A 21,464-nucleotide genomic window follows, 5' to 3' on the forward strand; every position below is an offset into this window, starting at 1 on the left:
ACGCCGTTACGGCAGTCACATGATCGGGACAGGTCCCGATCGAAAGAGGAGATCGGGACATTTCCGTGAGTACCAGACATATGTGCTGGGAGCGTGCAGGGCGCGCGCTCTCAGTACATATGTTCTTTTTTAATAGAATGCAAATGTGCCACCCTACCAGGGGCGGACTGACCATTTGGAAAATCAGGCACTGCCCGAGGGCCCGTGGTCAGTAGGGGGCCCCATGAGATGCCCCTGGTACCTTTTTCATAGGCTTTTTTGAGTTTGGGCAAGGACACAGGGGCCCCATGATCCCCTATTGCCTGGGGGCCCCATGAGTTGTCAGTCCGCCCCTGCAGCTTACAGCAACAATTTTTGCAAAACTCGCAAAAGTCTATGGCCATTTTGGATCCACCTATGCTACCGAAACATTCTCTTCTCAAGGAGCTACAATATACAGAAACTAAAGAGGATCTAGAATACTGGCAACAAAAAGGGTTGACATTAGACGCAAATGGTCAAATAGGACTCCCACGTCACAGTGCTTCACTTATTATAGCACAGTTCCATGGCATAGGACATCGGGGTTGGAAGGTAGTGAAAGATGAAATAAAGAAAATATTTTGTATCCCAAATCTTACTAAGCAGACGCAAGAACAAATAGGACAGTGTGTTACATGTATTAGAAACAACTATGGAGGGACGTGACTGCCCCTCAGTGTAGCAGGGGAAGGGCCTGTACATAACGCCGTGAGCAGCGTGATGCTCTGGGCGCCTACCAGCTATGTGTGCCTGACTGCCTTGTACTCGACTGCCCTGAACTAACCTGAGGGAGGTCTTGGTTGGCGAGGACTATCCAGCGGTGGCCAGGCGGTCCTGGCGGTAGTTGGTGAGTGTGGGGGACCCTGCTGGTGCTGAGCTCCTGGAGCGGCCAGATGGCTTGCGGTCAGAAAAGGCCATGAGACGTGCAGGAGTCCTGGGTCCCCGGCGGGCTGGGAGCAGGAGGCGGCGGCTGAGAGTGCCCAGGCATTGGAGGACTGCCCAGCCCACAGGGATATCTTAAAGGTCCGGGACAGCAGGGAGGCTCTGTGGATGAAGAGGAAACAGGGCTTTGGAGGGATCCCCCTGTGCTGAGACACTATCCTCAGGAAAGCTAGAGACCCCCAAGACCATCACTAATGTTCCCCCACAGGTGTGTTTGGAAGCTCAATGCGGAGGCCATGATGGGAGCCGAGGAGTGAACAGGGACTGATTGGTCCTGAATGGCCGGTGCGGAGGGTGATGGTGAGTTGGGCAATGGCAGGACATTTAACCGCTTCCCAATTGCCCTATAGCAGAAATACAGCTACAGGGCAGCACAGGTGCACAAAATAACGTATATATACGCGTGATTTTTCCGGGTAGGGGACATGCCCAAGCTGCATGCACGCCCTACCCGCACTGCCATTCGCGGCCGCGGCTGTCAATCATTGGGTCCCGGTCGGTGATCACCCACCGGCACCTGGTTATTACCAAGCATCTCCGACGGGGAAGACTGTTTTGTTTACTAACAGTTCTCCCTGTCAGCTGGGGCACACTGCTCTAGATGCACAGCACAGCCATCCAAAGCAGTGTTCTTACAGTGAAGCACACTGACACGGCCCCTTAGTAAAACACTCCCTGCACACAGTTAACCCTTTGATCGCCCCTCATGTTAACCTCTTCATGCCCAGTGCCATTAGTACAGTGTCAGTGCTTTTTGTTAACACTGATCACTGTATTGGTGTTATTGGGGATGTCAGTGACATCAAATCAGTTCCCCCCAGTGTAAGAATTCCCGCCGCTGTCCTGCAGTCCCGCTATAAGTCATTGATCGCTGCCATTACTAGTAAAAAAAAAAATTCCAGTATCTATGCTGCCAGTTGTAAACGCTATAACTTTCACGTAAACCAATTAATTTACATGTATTGGGATTTTTTTTGCAAATGCATGTAGCAGAATACATTTTGGCCTAAATTTATGCAGAAATTTTTTTACTAGACATGTTTAATAGCAAAAAGTCAAAAATATTGTTTTTTTCTCAAAATTGTAGGTCTTTTTTTTATAGCGAAAAAAAAAAAATGCACAGGTGATCAAATACCACCCAAAAAAAGCTCAATTCGTGGGAAAAAAAGGACGTAAATTTCATTTGGGTGCAGCTTTGCATGACCGCAGGAATCATCAGTTACAGTAACGCAGCACCGTAATGCAAAAAATGGCCTGGACAGGAAGGAGGGTAAAACCTCAGGAGGGCAAGTGGTTAAACTTCTGTTGTATCTGATGCATATGTAACAAATCAAAGTCAAACATACAGGAACACTGGGGGAGACAGAGGACTTTACTGCGGGGGGTTCTCTTAGGTTGGTGGAACTGTTGAACCTATTTTGGCCCCTAAAGTAATCAACCAAGGTGGCAAAAATCACTAGAAGTAAAAGAAAAAGGGCCCTTTCCTGGGGATGATATTATTACAGTACTACAGTAAACCCAGTGCGTGGAGGCTCAGGTGATTACCTATGTGACAGTTACTAGAAACCTGAGATAATAGAAATATAACAGGAGAGTTGAATCAGGAATGAAGGGCAAATCAGCTAAAACCCACCCAACTGAGTGCGAAAGCTATAACAATTTAAAAAATGCATGCCCCTCAGGAGATAAGTCCAGAGAATTGAACACAGGAAAAACAAGAAGAAGTTAGAAAATCTGACGGAGATCAATCTAGATTGTCATCTGTTTCCCGGGAACGGAACCAGACTATCGAATCGATAAGTTTGGACAGTGTCATGGAACAAAGTGTCACGGAACAACAAGAAGCCATGTCACAAATACCTACAAAAACGGATATGGTGGAAATGTTTGCAAAACTGGAGATGTTCTTGAAAAATTAGATGGGGGTACTACGCAATGGCTTGGGTCGAATTCTAACGCAAGTGGAAGAAGTAGAGGGAAGAATGGAAGCACACGTTCAACCAATCAATAAATTAGAAACGCAGGTGGAGGACATGCGTAGACAGCAGAGAAAGCTTCTATTTAAATTTGAAGACCAGGAGAACCGGTATAGAAGAAAGAACCTAAGGATCCGTGGTCTACCAGAAGAACAGGAAGAGTATCTAAGAGAGAAAATAAAGAGAGTATGTAAACCAATAATTGGAAGACCAGCGACAGAAAATCTGCAAATTGAGGGAGTACATAGGATTAGATGGCCAAAAGGATTTCCGGCGGAAAGCCCCAGAGATGTGATAGTTTGATTTCATTATTAAGAGAAAGAATATGGAAAAGTTTGCATGACATTACTGAAATAAAATATGAGGAAACAAAGTTGCATATTTTTGCTGACATTGCTCCAGAGACACTGGCTAAAAGAAGATCTCTGAAACCGCTGCTGGAGCAAATGAGAGAGAAAAAAGTTCGATATAACTGGGGATTTCCAGCATGCCTGATTGGATGGAAAGATGGGAAATTGGCAAGGCTGAGGTTCTCAGAAGATCTCAGTGACTTTTGTGAGAAATTAGATTTACAGAAAATGGACCTTGAAGAGTGGTCAGAAGGACCTAAAGAGAGTGGTGGGCAGGGGTCAGGAGAATGGCAGTGGGTATCCAAGAAGAAGTAGGGAGGTGTGGTTTGGGGGGGGAAAGCTCGGAGAGAGAGGGTGTTTTTTTTTTTCCTCTCCCCCCTGCCCCCCAACGGCCACACCATGGCTCCTTTGCCCTCGGTCCCTTCCTACCTGGTCGAGATGACGGGTGGGAGGGATGGAGGGGCTAGAGGAGCGTGGAGCTGGTGGGTGGCCAGGAGGTCAAATATGCTGTCAGACTCCAATCTGACTGATGATTAGAGCCAGGGATTGGAGTGGGCGTGCATGTTTTGAGTCTCACCCCACATTAGGAATCGCTAGTGGGAATAATCCACGACAGATTCCAGGGCAATATGTAGGCCATAAGGGTCTTAGGGGTAAGATAGGTAGAGGGAAGGGAGGGTTGAAAGTAGGGTTGTGGGTGGGTGAACAGAGGGGGGTGGGGAGGAAAATGGGGTGATGTTTTAGGAGGGGAAGGGAGAAAAGGTAGAACGTCTATATCTTAAAATGTCTATATCTGTCTTCCTTTGATGGGAAATTGGGTAGTGTAGTGAACTAACAGTAGAAATGAGCCTAATTAAATGTATGACATATAACGTGAAAGGGTTAAAATCTCCAACAAAAAGACACAAGATAATGAGGGAAATCCACCAACATTCCATAGATGAAGTTTTTCTTCAAGAGACACATAACTCAAGATACAAACGTCAAGTTATATTCAAAGCATTATCCAAGGTGGTATTATGCTGATTCTCCAATTAAAATGGCTAAAGAAGTAGCAATTGGGTTTTCAAAAAACATATGAGATCCACCTGTCCCTTTTTGCAGGCAGACCTGATCGGTCCATCCATAGACTTCTATGGACCAGCAGGTGTCAGCAGACAATAGTCCGCTGACACCTGCTGGCATCCGATCTAACCCTGTACACCTAAAAAAAGATGGATGGGGATCCGTTCCCCATCCATCCAGTGCATCGGATCAGATGACAATAGGATAGAAACGGACAGGCACTTCATTTCCATCCAACTGTCCAATTGAAATCAGTGGGTAGTGACAGCAGCAGCAGAGCGGACAGAGACCTGTCATCCGCCTGTTCAGCAGGGATTGGTGGAGAGATCCCCTTCTGAGCAGGCGGATCACACTGATGGATCCGCCCTGTCTGAAAGGGGCCTTATACTGCTTTTTTGTATCTGACTAAAAAGATGTCAATTCTATACTATCCTGTTCTCATTAAAAAATGTAATCAGGTTCAAGGGAAAAAAATGGAAAACTGGCAGAAATTGCCTCTGAACCAGCTGTTTGAAATGAGTATATTTTGGGCCAAAATTCTGGCTCTTTCACACAGATGGCTGAGATGTGGTTTTACCGCCTCACCCGCTCCCTTCCCCAGCCACCTACAAGAATTCTAATATTACAGTTGTTTACATGCCACGACCACAGCAATTTTAACTTGAGCTGCAGGTTTGACAGGCGGCAATATACCTATTGAGATCAATGGGGCCAAACCACAACTGTGAGCCAATGGTACTCCATTGTGAAATTGCCATTAGGCCATTTAAAAAAAGGTAAACAAAACAAAAGGAGTCAAGAAGCAGCAGTAGCACCTCCTGAACACCTGCTAGCCCCTACTTTGCTTCCCTCTGAAAGGCAGACCACCGCAGATTGCTTTTCAGATTGTGGAAAGCTTTACTGCCTATGAAAAGAGTCCTTATTTTGTCAAATCCTCCTTACCCCACCCCCCCACATAGTTTTCCACTAGAGTCAACTGGTAAAACAAATCTGTATTTTCCATCAATAAACTGAGACTGCTCAGGGTTGTTTTCTACATTTTCTATTTTTTTGTTATAAATCAGCTCAGCAGACAACTTGAAACTGATCTGACCAGTTTGCCACTTGACAGGAAGGGATCTAGAATGCCATATGACAAGCAGCCAAGATGCAGTAAAATACAATTTAAGTGACAGATTAAGATTATTATCTAACTATTTGCTTTAGAGTGAAGATATTAAAAAATAAAAATGCTTAACCAATTATTACACATTAAAAAAAAAATCAAACTAATTACAATGTCTGCCCAACATCAACATTTAATATTATACTTGTAAAAGTTAAATAAGGGTCAAGTGATTTACCTATAAAATTGGGGAAAACTGGGAATATTTGCTTCCCTGGGTTGGAAGATGCTACCAATGGCAGTTTGACATACACTGCATTTATAACCCAGTGAGTGTTTTGCAGATAAATGCCCTGTCCATTTTGCAGTGAATGAACAGCAAACAGGGGGCAAATGTTCTGCGAATGTGCTGATCTGCTGGATCCTCTGTGGAATTAGGGTTTACCTTGTCAAAATCAATAAAAGCAAAGTAGCATAAACATTTTGTTTAACGCTCAGCTACTGTAAATGAGATTAACACAGGGGCGGACTGACAACTCACGGGGCCCCCCAGGCAATAGGGGATCATGGGGCCCGTGTCCTCACCCACACTCAAACCACACCCAAAAAAGCCTATGAAAAAGGTACCAGGGACATCTCATGGGGCCCCCTACTGACTCCGGGCCCTCGGGCAGTGCCCGAGTTTCCAAATGGTCAGTCCGCCCCTGGATTAACATTATGAGGCTCCATGCACACGGGGTGTTTTAATAACGCTGGTAAAATTAGCTGTGTAAAGTCACGTTAAAAATGTGAGTTTTTCAGTGTTTTTTAGTGTTTTTGTATTAGTGTTTAGCGACGTTTATCCACGTTTTTTCGCGTTTGCGGTTTTTAGCTTTTTTAGAGTTTGTTTAACCAAACAAAAATTTATTTTAGGTAAATGAAGTGCAGCGCTACAAAGGATAACTAGCTGAATAAATAAATAATAAATGAAAGAAAGTTCATTCAGAATAATTCGTTCACTCGATGGCCTCTAGTGAATGACACCACTGGAAATATCCACAACAGCACGTATGTCTAAAAGCTTGTGACAGGAAACAAATGGCAGAAGTGCGCACTCACCGACTGCGCATAGGAAATGCGCATAAATGTAACCGCCAAATGGAGTGTAAACAGTAGGTGTATGGTGGGCTTCCCTCAGAAGAATGGTCATCAAGCTTGGATGAAGTATCACTCTGCTGGATCCAGAGGTCTCCTTTAGGGATGTGTGAATACAGCTTTGATGCAGGGCTCCCTCCTCTGGATACTGGATGTACTGTGGGTATAATAGCTCCTCCAATAGGAGCCAAAAAAAGGGGGGGGGGGTGCCAATAGTGTAGTAACTTCAGGTATTTATTGAGCAAACATGGTAAAAACACAGGGTGCGGGTACAGATACAAAGTGCCAAAATAATAGAGCAAAGTACTGCAGCACTGACCCTTAAGCAAGATGGCCGCTGGGCCTACTTCTTGTGGTCCCGGCGGCGATGACGTCACACGCTGTTAGCTCCTCCTGAGGCCTTTTTGTGCTAAGGCACATCGTCAGAGGGGAGGCTAACAGCCGTGTGACTGACGTCTGGTGCTTATATAGCAAAATGGCGCATGCGCATTACGCCGCCACCATTTTCATGAAGAATTTGGGACTGCGCATGCACGCATGCAGTACTCTGCTCTATTATTTTGGCACTTTGTATCTGTACCTGCACCCTGTGTTTTTACCATGTTTGCTCAATAAATACCTGAAGTTACTACACTATTGGCACCCTCCCTTTTTTTGGCTCCTAATGGAGGAGCTATTATACCCACAGTACATTCAGTATCCAGAGGAGGGAGCCCTGCATCAAAGCTGTTTTCACACATCCCTAAAGGAGACCTCTGGATCATTTCCTATGCGCAGTTGGTGAGTGCACGCTTCTGCCATTTGTTTCCTGTCACAAGCTTTTAGACATACGTGCTGTTGTGGATATTTCCAGTGGTGTCATTCACTAGAGGCCATCGAGTGAACTAATTATTCTGAACGAACTTTGTTTCATTTATTATTTATTTATTCATCTATTTATCCTTTGTTAGCGCTGCACTTCATTTACCGATTGTTACTTTAAGGTTACTGTGATTTCCTTTTAGTGTTCTAGCTGCTATTTTTCTAGAGCGCTCGCTATTATTACTATACAAAAATTTTTTTTCGTCCTCATGCACACTGGACATTTTTACAGCGGCTGTTTTTGGCTTTTGACTTTTTTTCTAAAGCCAGTAAACCCCCCAGCATGTTATTCTATTTGTCCATGTACACATAGACTGTAATCAACGTTTTTCGGCAGGGGCGTTTTTTGGCTGAAAAAACCCCCAGGACTAGTGGGTTTTTAGAGGAGTTTTTTAGCTGTAAGCCCCCAGTCACATCGGGTGCAATTTGGCATGCCATGTATATCATGCGACTTGCAAATCGTATGCCAAGTCGTACCCTATCGTTCACTATTAGAGTGGCCATATCGGTGCAATTCCAACTGTGTCGGAGCCACACCGATTTCAAAAGTAGTATATGCACTACTTTTGGTGCGATTTGCACAGACATTTGTATCCGATTTCTTGCAAACCGCACCTGAAATCGACAGGTCCCCTGACTTTGAAATCATGCGACTTCACTGTAAGTCACACAATATCAAAGTCGGGCTTGATGTGAAAGGAGAAAAAATGCTCTAACGATAAAAAACACAGCAAAATGTGGTAAATCATGGAAAATCATGGCAAACCAGCATTTTTGGACTTTTTTTGATCAAAAAAAATTTTTTCTAGGTTAAAAAAACTCTAAAAAACGCAAGCGCAAAAAAATGTGGCAAAACACCGCTAAACGCTAACACAAAACCGTTAAAAAATGTTGAAAAACTCACGTTTTTAACATGACTTTACACAGCTAACGTTACGAGCGTTATTAAAACGCCCAGTGTGCATGGAGCCTTACCATGTTTTACTTCATTTTTCAACGTTAGAGCGTTTTTACAGCTAAAAAACTCCTCTAGAAACCCACTAGTTCTGGGTTTTTTTCCAGCCAAAAAATGTTGATTACAGTCTATGTGTGCATGGACACATAGGATAACATGCTGGGGGGTTTACTAGCTGTAGAAAAAAACATCAAAAGCCAAAAACAGCAGCTGTAAAAATGTCAAGTGTGCATGAGGACTGAGTAATACAGAAATATCAGTAATTTCACCAAACTTGTTATGGGCCCAAAGTTAGATCATCCATCTACATGGCAACCTGAGCAGATGCCTAAGATATTCCAGAGGCCCAGCTTAAAGCCCAGCTCTGGGAAATCTGAACTGTCACCCACATATTTGGTTCCTAGTTGCAGTGTTGTCCCACTGATCTCAATGGACGAGTTTTACAAGCCATGTTGTCTGTCAAATTCTGCAGCCAGAGTTGAAAATGCAGCGGCCGCGAAGTAAAGCATTGTGACCACAACATGTGTACAGCCTGACCGTAATGTTAGAATTCCAAGAGATGGTAAAACCGCAGCTCTACTACCTGTTTTACCACCCTCCTCCAGCCATTAGTGTGAAAAGGCTCTAAAAGCACAGTTTTTGCCTTTTTCTGTAAGCAAGGGAGCAGTAATCACTTGTTCAGTTCTGCTCAGGGTTTCACAGGCTGAGAGTTTGATTGTTTCGCCCTGTCTCTGGAATATGTTTCTAGAGATTTTGGTGGAAAATTCAAATAACTGGTGCAAATATTTATCATGTCCTGACCAATCCTTGGGGAGGTGTGCCCAGAAGGTGGTCTGGGAGGTAGAAAATAGGAGCCCAGAAGAGACTGTTCTTTTCCCTGTCAGGGAAGGTTTGGGAATAATATGGAGCCGAGTGCAGGATTTCTAGATCGAGTCTGGAGATCGAGTCTGGAGAGGGAGATTCTCACCCACTGGACCATGTTCAAAGGAAGCTGGAGGGAGGCAGCTGTGGTTGGGACTTGTGAGTAAAGACCTTAATTGACCCCCTTTTGACTGTACACCCTAAAACTGCACTGATTTACCTATAGCTGTGCAGCCATGCAGTGTAGCCAGATGCCTAAGAAATTGTCTCATGGTCTTCAGCTGTAAGGCCTTGGACTGTCCCCAAACCCACAAGGAGATAAGTGTCTTCTGATCAATGTTACTGAGAATTTTGGAGTATCCCATGCTCCAACCCCTCTCCTGTTACAAGTTCTACAAGCAATAAATTACAAAAAGACAAGCCCTAGACTCAGTGGTATATTTAGGTTTTGTGCTGCCCAGCAGAGAGCCTAACATTGACCAACAACACCTCTTCCCCTCCACCCGAGAGAGCCTTCCACTAACACACATCCCACCCCCCAGAGAGAAAGTCACTCACTTTCACATCTCTGGACATCCCTGGGAACGAGAGTCGAGCTCTGTATATACCCCATCAAGTAGTCCACAGCTTCTCTTGACTCCTACCTTGTCCCCATGCTGCAAATGTCCCTTCTTCCAGGAGGTGGTGCTGCCTCCCCTGAAAAATGCCGCCCTAGGCAAATGCCTTGTTTGCCTTGTGGTAAATACACCCCTGCCTAGACTGCTTATTGGAGACAAAGTGAATGGACTTTTGCTTGGGTGACTGCAATCCTCTATATGGTTTGGGAAACAAGGAACTAATATCAGTGGCCCCTGAGGAGGTAGCACTACACAATGAGGGATGGACTTGTAGACAGTTGGTGTCTGATGAGGGCAGCCATGCCAGTACAGATTGTGAAAATGGGGCAGTGCCTATGTGCTTATTGAAATCCTTATTAATGTCAAGGGATATAAGGAGCAATATCCTACTATCTTACTTAGGGCCCTTTTTTCTCCTAATCCATCTCTGTAAGGCCACAGATTTGAAAGTTGCTGTAATTTGTATTTCCTCTAAACTATAATGTTCTCACAAAGCCCTGCAGATGATTTCAAGGTCACAGACAAATTTTCAGTCCAGTGATGCAAGCTGTCATGGCTCAATTCCTGAAAGTGTTGCTAAGAATGAATCTATAAAGCTTCTCCTTTTGGGGACTTGGCAATAGCAACCTCCGGAGCTCAATGAGAGCTTTAAAGTGTTACTAAACCCAGGACCCTGCATTCACTATATCTGATCTACCACAGTACACAGAAAATGAAAATTCAATTATTTTAGTAAATATAAACTGCTAAATACCTTTTCTCATCAGCAGTTAGAGCAGTCTTGTCACTTCTATCAGTGTCCAGCTGAGCACTGAATAAAGCTTGTAGGAGGAGTTTTCAATCTCCTCTCACTATGTGATTTCATAACCCCCAACCCTCTGTCTGGACAGTGCTGATTGGCCCTGTGCTGATCACATGAACCCTCCCAAGAAAAAGAAAAACTCTCTAGCTGTACACACAAAACTGAGCATGTGCAGTGTCCCCCAGGTTGTGTTCTATCAGGAGATGTAATGGGAAACACTGAAGAAGGAGAGGATCAGAGAAGACAGGATCAAACATCTTTTTTACACAATGCAGAGGATTAACCCCTTAAGTTCCACAGTGAGTATAACAAGCATGCTTTACTGTATATACAGACTAATTTTACTGTTGTGGGTTTAGTAACACTTTAAAAAAACTTGTCAAGTGTGAAACATGGAGGCTGACATCGCTGAGCTCTTTTTAGAACATGGTATTTGATTGGTTTGTATACTGACCCCCTGGGTTGACAAAGAACAAAGAGGCAGACGAGAAAAATCAAAAGTTCATCATCTGTATGCTTGTTCCAGGTCAGTGGTTAAATAGGTATCAACATGATAGAACAACTGTATTTCATACATGGCAGGTTTTCCTTTCAGTTTGACAAGTAAAGATTGTCATAACTTGTGGAAAGGTTTGATTAGCAAATCTAGTGAGAAGCTATGTTTTTGTCAATGCTTACAGATATTTTTAAGGTTTATGCAACAAAATGTGAATTAATTCACCTGATTCTTTCACTATTAGAAATCAGTAAGTGTTCTTTCTCTTCGGTGCCTGCTGATTAGATACTGCTTTCAGTCATTGTGCCGCTACGTGAATGACTTGGGCCCCTTTCACATGGGTGATCTGATAAGGTTTGCCTATTCGTTTTTAAGATGGATCTGATCAGAAGGTCCATTCATTCCTATGGACAGGTGGGTGTAAGCTGACTTGTGTCCATTTACAGTACATCTGCCTACCTCCGTACCCGATTGGGTCCACTAAAACAAAATGTAAGGGGATCCGTCATCTTCCGTTTAGGCAGATTGGATTGAAAGGTATTCGGGTGTAAACGGACAGCAAAGTCTGTATACACCCAGTGACACATACAGCAGCATCCCCATAAAGCTTTTTCCATGTCTTCTCTGCAGAAGCTGAGCAAACACAGACCTGTCATCCGGCTGCACTGCTCTGAGCTCTGTAAGCTGATCCCTTGCTGAATGGAATGAATCTGCCCCATGTGAAAGGAGTTCTATTCAACACATGTAAACATCAATAGTATGTAATTAGTGGATCAGACACCACTGGATATACAGGTGAAACTCGAAAAATTAGAATATCGTGCAAATGTTCATTTATTTCAGTAATGCAACTTAAAAGGTGAAACTAATATATGAGATAGACTCATTACATGCAAAGCAAGATAGTTCAAGTCGTGATTTGTCAAAATTGTGATGATTATGGCTTACAGCTCCTGAAAACCCCAAATCCACAATCTCAGAAAATTAGAATATTACATGCAATCAATAAAACAAGGATTGTACATAGAACAATATTGGACCTCTGAAAAGTAGCATGCATATGTACTCAGTACTTGGTTTGGGCCCCTTTTGCAGCAATTACTGCCTCAATGCGACGTGGCATGGAAGCTATCAGCCTGTGGCACTGCTGAGGTGTTATGGAAGACCAGGATGCTTCAATAGCGGCCTTCAGCTCTTCTGCATTGTTTGGTCTCATGTCTCTCATCTTTCTCTTGGCAATGCCCCATAGATTCTCTATGGGGTTCAGGTCAGGCGAGTTTGCTGGCCAATCAAGCACAGTAATCCCACGGTCATTGAACCAGATTTTGGTGCTTTTGGCAGTGTGGGCAGTTGCCAAGTCCTGCTGGAAAATTAAGTCAGCATCCCCATAAAGCTCATCTGCGGAAGGAAGCATGATGTGCTCCAAAATCTCCTAGGAGACGGCTGTGTTGACCCTGGACTTAATGAAGCACAGAGGACCAACACCAGCAGATGACATGGCTCCCCAAATCAGCACAGACTGTGGAAACTTTACACTGGACTTCAAGCATCTTGCAGTGTGTGCCTCTCCATTCTTCCTCCATACTCTGGGTCCTTGGTTTCCAAATGAGATGCAAAAGTTGCTCTCATCAGAAAAGAGGACTTTGGACCACTGAGCAACAGACCAGGTCTGTTTTTCTTTAGCCCCGGTAAGACGCTTCTAACGTTGATTGTTCAGGAGCGGCTTGACAAGAGGAATATGACATTTGAAGCCCATGTCCAGGATTTGTCTCTGTGTGGTGGCTCTTGATGCACTGACTCCAGCCTCAGTCCACTCCTTGTGAAAGTCCCCAACACTCGCCAGGCTGCGGTCATCCCTGTTGCTTGTGCACCTTTTTCTTCCACACTTTTCCCTTCCACATAACTTTCTATTAATGTGCTTTGATACAGCACTTTGGGAACATCCAACTTCTTTTGCAATTACCTTTTGAGGCTTTCGCTCATGGAGGGTGTCAATGATGGTTTTCTGCACAACTGTCAGGTCAGCAGTCTTTCCCATGATTTTGATTCCTACTGAACCAGACTGAGAGACCATTTAAAGGCTCAGTAACCCTTTGCAGGTGTTATGGCTTAATTAGCTGATTAGAGTGGGACACTTTAAGCCTAGAATATTGCACCTTTTCACAATATTCTAATTTTCTGAGATTATGGATTTGGGGTTTTCATGAACTGTAAGCCATAATCATCACAATTATGACAAATCACGGCTTGACCTATCTTGCTTTGCATGTGATGAGTCTATCTCATATATTAGTTTCACCTTTTAAGTTGCATTATTGAAATAAATGAACTCTTGCACGATATTCTAATTTTTCGAGTTTCACCTGTACATTGTTGATGTTGACATGCTGATCCTGAGCAGTGGTGACAGCAAATATGGTCCCTATAACCATATAAACATTAGCAAAAAATTTTACCTGTGTCCAGAGTTTGCAAAAAAGTGTACACGTAACAGATCTGAATGCAGAATATTTTGTGTCTATGTGTATGAACCCTTACAAAATAACAATATGAGACTGCAAGGGAGTGTCTTGCCTAGCTAAATTCTCTGATTAGAGAACACAATGTAAATGGTGTGGCATAGACATTATTTTAAAGCTGGATGTACATACAAAAATGTATCAAATATATTCCTCAATAGCCACAAAATCCACCAAATGCCTTTTCAAACCCAGATAATACTTTGTAAAAGTAATAGTGACATCATCGCTGTCTTGTACATAGCTTGTGCAGACAGCAGAGCTGTGGGAGGAGCCCATCAGGCCCCTCCCACTAAAGGCTGCCTGCAGAAAACTACAGGAGGAGGCAAAGACAAGACCAGTCACCCTGCACAGGAAGAGAAAGCAGCAGTGGCTGGTCTTTATTGCAGGAAGCTCCTGAACAGAGGCAACTTTTCGCATTGGATTACTGCACAGATCTGGAAGAAATACACAAAGCACACCAAGTAACAAAACAAGCACCTTTTGTATTAAGACAATATTTGCTTATGATATTATATAGACCAGTGGTCTCCAAACTGCGGTCCTTTGCTTGCTCTTATCCAGCCCTTGGGGCATTATTCCATCCACTGACACCAACAATTGGAATTGGACTTGTGTCCCCCCCATTGACAACAAAAACAGGGCACAATTCCTCCCAAAGACATCAACAATGGGGCACAATTCCTTCTAATGACACCAACGATGGGGCACAATTCCTCCCAATGACTCCAACAGTGGGGCAAAATTCCTACCAATGACTCCAATGATGGGGCAAAATTCCTCTCAATGACATCAACAATGGGGCAAAATTCCTTCCAATGACACCAATGATGGGGCCCAATTCCTCCCAATGACACCAACTATGGGGCAAAATTCATCCCAATGACACCAATGATGGGGAAAAATTCCTCTCAATGACAGCAATGATGGGGCACAATTTCTCCCAATGATCAGGGAAAGTTCCTCTCAATGACACCAACGATGGGCCACAATTGCTCCCGATGACTCCAACAATGGGGCACAATCAATTTCAATGACAGCAATAATGGGGCACAATTCCTTTTAATGACACCAATGAGAGGGCACAATTTCTCTCAATGACACCAAGGATGGGACACAATTCCTCCTACTGACACCAACATTCAGGTATATGTCATTCGACTGACACCAATGAAGGGGCAAAATTCCTCCTAATGACACAAAGGATGGGGCAGTATTCCTACCACTCACAGCAATGATGGGGCATTGTTTAGTCCCACTGACACCAAGAACATTTCTACTCTCACTGGCTTCAGTCCAGCCCTCCTGCAGTCTGAAGGACAATATACAGGCCCCTTGTTTGGAAAGTTTGGAGACCCCTGACATAGACTATATTTGCACAGAGGTCAGAAGAACTTGAGAGTGTCCATATTGTAGAAGGTTGAGGCCTCATTCAAATGGATGTAGTTAAGTGCTCACTCATGTGAAGGCCGTACCTTGCTTGCATGACATGCACAGGTGTTCCATACACCCATGTGTAGGCAGTCCCATTCATGTCAGTTTGAACACAGGATGATTTTGGGCATCACATTAAATATATATAATTGGTTATCAGGTTAAGAGTTTGATCAGTGATCAGAAAATTTGACCAATAGGTCAATAGAAAAAATATTTTAGTAATTCTTTAACCCCAATGGAAAGTTTAACACTCCATTGTTGGGAATGCAAGTGGAAAATGTGGGGCAGAGATGTTTTTAAATTTATGTAGCTTGTATTTTTTAAAGAGCAAAAACAAAATGCCATAGGATGTAATTTCCCATGGTGCAATAACATGTAGAATTGAGTAAGAGTCTTGTGATAAGGGACCTTTTGAAATCTGGTGGTTGCCCTTATTGAATGTTCTTGGGTTTGTGTAGACTTGGCTGGGGGAAGAAGGGCAGATGACTCTTGGGTACTAAAAAAAATTTGTTATGCAGGTGGCCCTGAGTGGAGTCACCATGCAGACATTAATTAGAGTAGGGTCCCCAGTCAATGACACATGATTGGTATTATATAGACCGTATGTTACCTAATGGTGAAAGCCAACAAGGAATATTGCTGGAAGAAATGTAGCACACCCCCTAAAGAGCTGCTATTAGATTGAGTCCTATTTCCCCCCTTAAAGCACACACAGCCAGGCACACGACACAGGGCTAAGGAGCAAGGGATACCCCGGAACTGTAAAACTGTCCATCTTGAGGATTGCTTAACTTCTGGTTGCTCTACACAACTCCTGGTGGTTTTGAACAACTTCTGGCTGTACTGCACGACAACTGCTAGCTGCAGTTTCACACATTAATGTCCCACAGGATCTCTAAGCTGTCTGTTACCTGTACTTCTCCCAGAATCTCAAAGCACCACACTTTCACACTCACAGCATTGGGTTCTTGTGCTCACTTGTGTCACAGGATCATCAGTTGCCTCCTGCCAATGTCCACCAGGGTCTTCCTAGTGAGGGAGATGTAGTCTCACACCTTCTCTGGACAACTTGAGCTCTCTCCCACAGCTTCTTAACAGCTTTATTTCATGAGTGGCAAATAGGGCCCCTAGCTAAGCCCAGCTGGGACCTTGATTTCTTCAGGCTGGCTTTCTTCCAGACTTATGTGCAAAAGGTAGAGCTCCTCATTGGGGGTCTCCTCCTGCAGAACTGGACCCAAGAACAATCTCCCCTTGCTGCTCAGACCTCAGACTATTTATGGTCTCTCTCTCCACTTTCTGGGCACACCTACCCAGGGATTGGGGTTCCAGAAATATTCAGGCTGAAGACTCTGTCCTTCCTTCCACTATATTCTAGAAATGTCTGGAAGATGGGGGAAGTAGCAGAGCAGCAGCCTGGGAAACGCTGACCAGCTCTAAGCAATTATTCCCCGCTCCACTGTTTACAGAGGAGCCATCAAAAGTTACAAAGGAGCCTACTCTAATGAGCAGGGTGCTACAGAAACATCAGTGTGCAGCTTCAATATACAGTAATGAAGAACCCCTTATGACGTCACCTCTGATGAAACGCGTCGAGAGGAGCTGGCGTGTATGTTACCACATATGCACGCTGGACGGCAGCCATTTGCAAATGGGCATATGCAGGAGATCTCTGTATACAGCGCTGTTTTAACCATATGATCTTGTAAGTGTATTTTTAATAAACCACATTTTTAACCTTCGGTATTTACACTATGGAGAGTGTGTTTGTTCCTTTCATGGATTTACTGTGAAATTATGACTGGAACTGGAGAGCAAGGGGGTCACTTATTGTTATATGCCTGGATGTTTGCAGCAGCCAGAGGGATCTTCAATACAAGGCTGTTCTTGACCACTCTATAATTTGATGGTCAAGCTAATCTAGTAAGCTCCTATTAAGCACTGTGTGAGCTGATGTACCTGCATGAATACAAGGTGACAGCATGTATTGTTGAAATTTAAGACCATTATTATAGCTTGCACCTTTGTATATTCATGTGGAATTGGGACTGTGTTTCTTTTTGTGAATTTTCAGCACGTTTTTTTCCGTTTATGATTTTTATGCAGTACGTTTACTTTGAATAGGTAATAGGTATCTGTAATTGCACTTGAATGGCAAATCCTCTTTATATGATATTTATACTATTTTGTTATAAGCATGTGACATATTTTTATGATCTTGTTTAATAGTGGTTTTTTTTTGCACATTTCTCCTGTATTTGAAGTGCTGTACTGTTTTGCAATACGTTTTTGATATTTGGTGTCGTGATATTGTTCTAGCTGCTCTACTGTGTTTTTTTCTCGCAACTAGCGCATATTTCTCTTTTTCATTACACAATGCTTGTTAAAAGCCAATGGACATAAGTCTCTTTCATTCTCAGCCAGTCAACTTCTTTCCTTGTGTTAACAGCCTCTTCTAAATATTGCTACAGTATCTGTAATATGGCAATTTGGAATGGTGATCCAGTCAAAGGCCCACAGGGTAAACACACCCAAAAGGCATATTGAAGTTGAACAGTAGGTGGATGTTTTGTCAGCCATGTCAGTCACTGGTGTCTTAAAGCAGAGCTCCACTCAACAGTGGAAGCTCCACTTATTTGCCTCCCCCCATATTGCCATATTTGTCACCTTTTGGGGGGTAAAAGGTAGATAGGTACCTGCTCCCACTTCCGGCTCAGTTAGCCGTGTGAGCTGGAAGTTTGGCCCCCTCCTTCTTCCTATAGTCTCCTGAGAACCCTCACAGGTCCCAGAAGACTTCTGGACCAATCAGAATGCGCAGCGTGACTTGTGCATGCACAGTGGGCACCCGGCTGTGAAGCCACAAACTGTCACAGCCTGGTGCCCACAGTTGTGATGCCAGCGCCAGGGAGAGAAGAGGCAGAGAAGGGACGGCATGGATGAGCACATCGCTGGACCCTGTGTGTTTCTTAAAAGTCAGCAGCTACAGTTTTTGTAGTTTCTTACTTTTACTAAACACAAAACTAACTGGAACTCCGCTTTAAATGTGTTCAGTAGCGAAACCTCTTTGCCATAATTCCCAGTTCTGTGCTGTTTATGCGCTGAGTGCTCCCACACAGCTATGCATGTTCCAGTTCCTCCTGCGGCATTCTTTTGATATAAAATAAATAATAGATCTGATAAGGAGAACAGGACTCCTTCTGACCTGAGCAAATATGCAGACCCAGGAACTCAAGTCTCAAAATCTCTCCAACAGAATTCAAGAGATATAAGAAGCTGCCAATTCATATAACACAAAAGTTTCTTTCAATTTCCCACATCATCCTGCTGATTGCTCCTTAGTGTAGAAATGTTACCTGCAATGACGACAGGTCCTCTTCACAGTGCTGAACCTCCTGTGCTGCAGGGGTTAACTTCTTCTGCCTTTGCAGTACATTTACAAAATCCTGATGGGCACCCTTCTCTTACTGTCCTCTCCCCCATCCAGAAAAGTGTTGTATTGCTTTCACAGCATGCAGCACGATTTGTGAATGGAGGAGATGAGGATGAATGACAGGATACTGTCCCCCATTTACAGAACATGTGGCATTCTGTAAAAAACAAAAGGGGCAGGTGGCCAATAGGACTTCTTCAATATGCTGGATATATGTATACTTATAGCACAGTGGCTAAATGGCTAGCCCTTCCAGCTGGCAGTACAAGGGTCTTTGGTTCAAATCCCAACCAAAGACAAGCTGGTAGCAGGGGCGGACTGACCATTTGGGCACTCAGGCACTGCCTGAGGGCCCAGGGTCAGTAGGGGGCCCCATGAGATGCCCTGGTACCTTTTCATAGGCTTTTTTGGGTGTGGTTTGAGTGTGGGTGAGGACACAGGGGCCCCATGATCCCCTATTGCCTGGGGGCCCCATGAGTTGTCAGTACGCCCCTGGCTGGTAGGTTAATTAGATCCTGTCTAAATTGGCCCTAGTATGTGTATGTATGAATGTAAGCTAGAGACTTTAGATTGAGGGTTAAAGACTGATGTGACTGTACAATATACAGTGTGGCCCATATATATTTGGACACAGGACACATTTTAGTTCTTCCAATTTGGATATACATACCCTCGGATTAAACCTGAGAGTGTGCACTTTCAGCCCATATACATCATATAACTATAGCTTGAATATGTTTTGGTAAATAGTTGAAAAAAACTAAAATGTGTCCTGTGTCCAAATATATATGGACCTAACTGTATATGTGAAAGCACTGCGTAGATTGACTGCACTATATAAGTACCAGTAATAAATACATACCTGTAATAATATAAGTAAGAGCTGAGGAAGTTAAAGTAACTCAAAACTGTGGTTTAGAAAATAAATTCAATTTAAAGCGGAGTTCCAGTCGCACTGTGAAAAAATAAAAGTCAGCAGCTACAAAAACTGTAGCTGCTGACCTTTAAAAAACAGCCACTTACCTGTTCCTCGGTTCAGTGGTGTCCTCCACGCAGCCCGCTTCACCAGCCGTCTGGTGTTCCAGGCACCGGCATCTTCAGTGTGGGCACCCAGCTGTGGCAGCTTGCAGATTCACAGCCGGGTGCCCACTGCGCATGTGTGACTAGCGCTGCGCTTCCTAAATGGTCCCATAGTCTTCTGGGACCTGTCACGTGTCCCAGAAGACTACAGGGAGGGAGGGTAGGAGGAAACTTTCACATCCAATCACCTAGGCGATCGCAGCAGAAGTGGGAGTGGGTACCTGTCAATTTCGGATACCCACTCCTCCCCTGCTCCCCAAAGGTGCCAGTCCTTAATGGGGAGCAGGGGACTAGTCTTTAAAGTGGAACTTACCCTTTTGGGTGGAGCTCCGCTTTAAGTATACCTTTATACCTCACAAATATCTATTGCTCTCAAGCTCCTCCACATCTCCATATTTTTTTTTTTTTGTTGCTGCTGCTGCTGCTGCTGCTGTGATCGAACTTCCTGTTAGAAGGTGGCTACATTTGTTCTCTATGATCCCACTGTGTGTAGGAAAACTAGCGTCCCCATTGAAAGATTTCCCTCTATTTCTGTTCTGGTGACAACCAAAAATGTGGGATTTTCTTTTACTTTCATTTTGGATGTGAACAGTAAACAAGACAAATAGAGAGGGCGAATCTCCTTAACGGGGGGCACAGGCAGCAATAAAAACCTGACAGCTGCTCTAATCCCTCTCCACTCTATCCACAGCTTTAAAAAGTTTGCCTTCAGTTACACTTTACCTAAACGTCAGCTTCTCCAGTATATTGAAAAATCAGTTTTGAGTGGTGTTAACCTTGAAAAAAAATGTCAGATTTCCCAAAACTAATTTATTCTAATGATAATTAAACACAAATGCATTGCATGTACACTCGAGTCGTCTAACCAGTCTACAGGTATGTTAACACCTATGGAGGAGGGCGCAGGGAGGGGGGACAGACAACTGCCTGGCTGCAGCAGTATCATGGAAAAATCAATAGCCATTTGTACAAGCATCTAAAACTGGTCATTTGTGGAATGCTGCGAATACCTGTGGCAGCCAGTGACCTGTCATTATAGCCTTCTATCCGCTCAGAGCCTCAGCAAGAATCAGAAGATTCCTGCCGCTACGAGTCGCATCGGCCCTAATCGCCAGTTTGTTCGTAGCCTTAGATCACAGGAAAACAAAGCAGCAAGGAAAACAGAAAAGAGAAATGCTATATAGTACAGTTATAGCACAAACCCCCAAACATGTGTCACAGACATCTGAAATGACCATAACAGGAAACCGCTCACATCAACACAGAGTACAGAACACAAAACTGAAAATCCTAAAACATTCACAAAAGTAAAGCAACTATGAACAGATTGTTTTCAAAACTTGAACGATAAGATATGCAGTATTCCATATGCTGAAGGTTACATACAAGTAGTAAATGTAGTATAGAACAAGAAACAGCTTTTCCTCTAAAAACATCTGAAATGCAGATCACTCACCACAACAACAAGTCTAAGTTCCTTCTTCTCAGTAGACTGCCCCAGTAAAGGGAAGCATACATTCAGGAAAATAAAACAACTTAATAAAAAACATGATGAGCGTCTTGCAGCTGGAAGGGTGGAAGGCATTGTTATCCGTCTTGTAGAGGAAGTTCATCTAGCAACCTTTAGAGACAATGTACTGCATATGTATAAGTGGCGGGGTGGAGCAAAGCATTCTAATTCCAAATGAAAGTAAAAGTATATCCCTATAATGTTTAGACATGTCCTCTCTTGCAGAATGCTCTGCTGAAAGGATAAAGGAAAATATTGGTTTGAGGTTGGCTAATAATGTGTAACTTTATTATACAGGGTGTCCCT

General features: G+C 43.7%; 1 protein-coding gene across 1 annotated transcript in view; it reads right to left on the reverse strand.

Annotated features, from left to right (window-relative positions):
- The window catches only part of LOC149435313 (prostatic acid phosphatase-like), a 65,432-nt gene extending 44,172 nt beyond the window's left edge, over nt 1-21,260 (reverse strand). Inside the window, exon 1 of the mRNA XM_089662799.1 lies at nt 21,105-21,260. Within this exon, the coding sequence (XP_089518925.1) occupies nt 21,105-21,233 (129 nt within the window). The 5' untranslated portion in view covers nt 21,234-21,260. The remainder of the gene's footprint in view (nt 1-21,104) is intronic.
- Nucleotides 21,261-21,464: the final 204 nt, after the last annotated feature.

The sequence above is a fragment of the Staurois parvus genome, unplaced genomic scaffold (genome assembly GCF_062004578.1).
Source record: "Staurois parvus isolate SC_StPar_1 unplaced genomic scaffold, SC_StPar_1.0 ptg001545l, whole genome shotgun sequence".
Taxonomy (NCBI): domain Eukaryota; kingdom Metazoa; phylum Chordata; class Amphibia; order Anura; family Ranidae; genus Staurois; species Staurois parvus.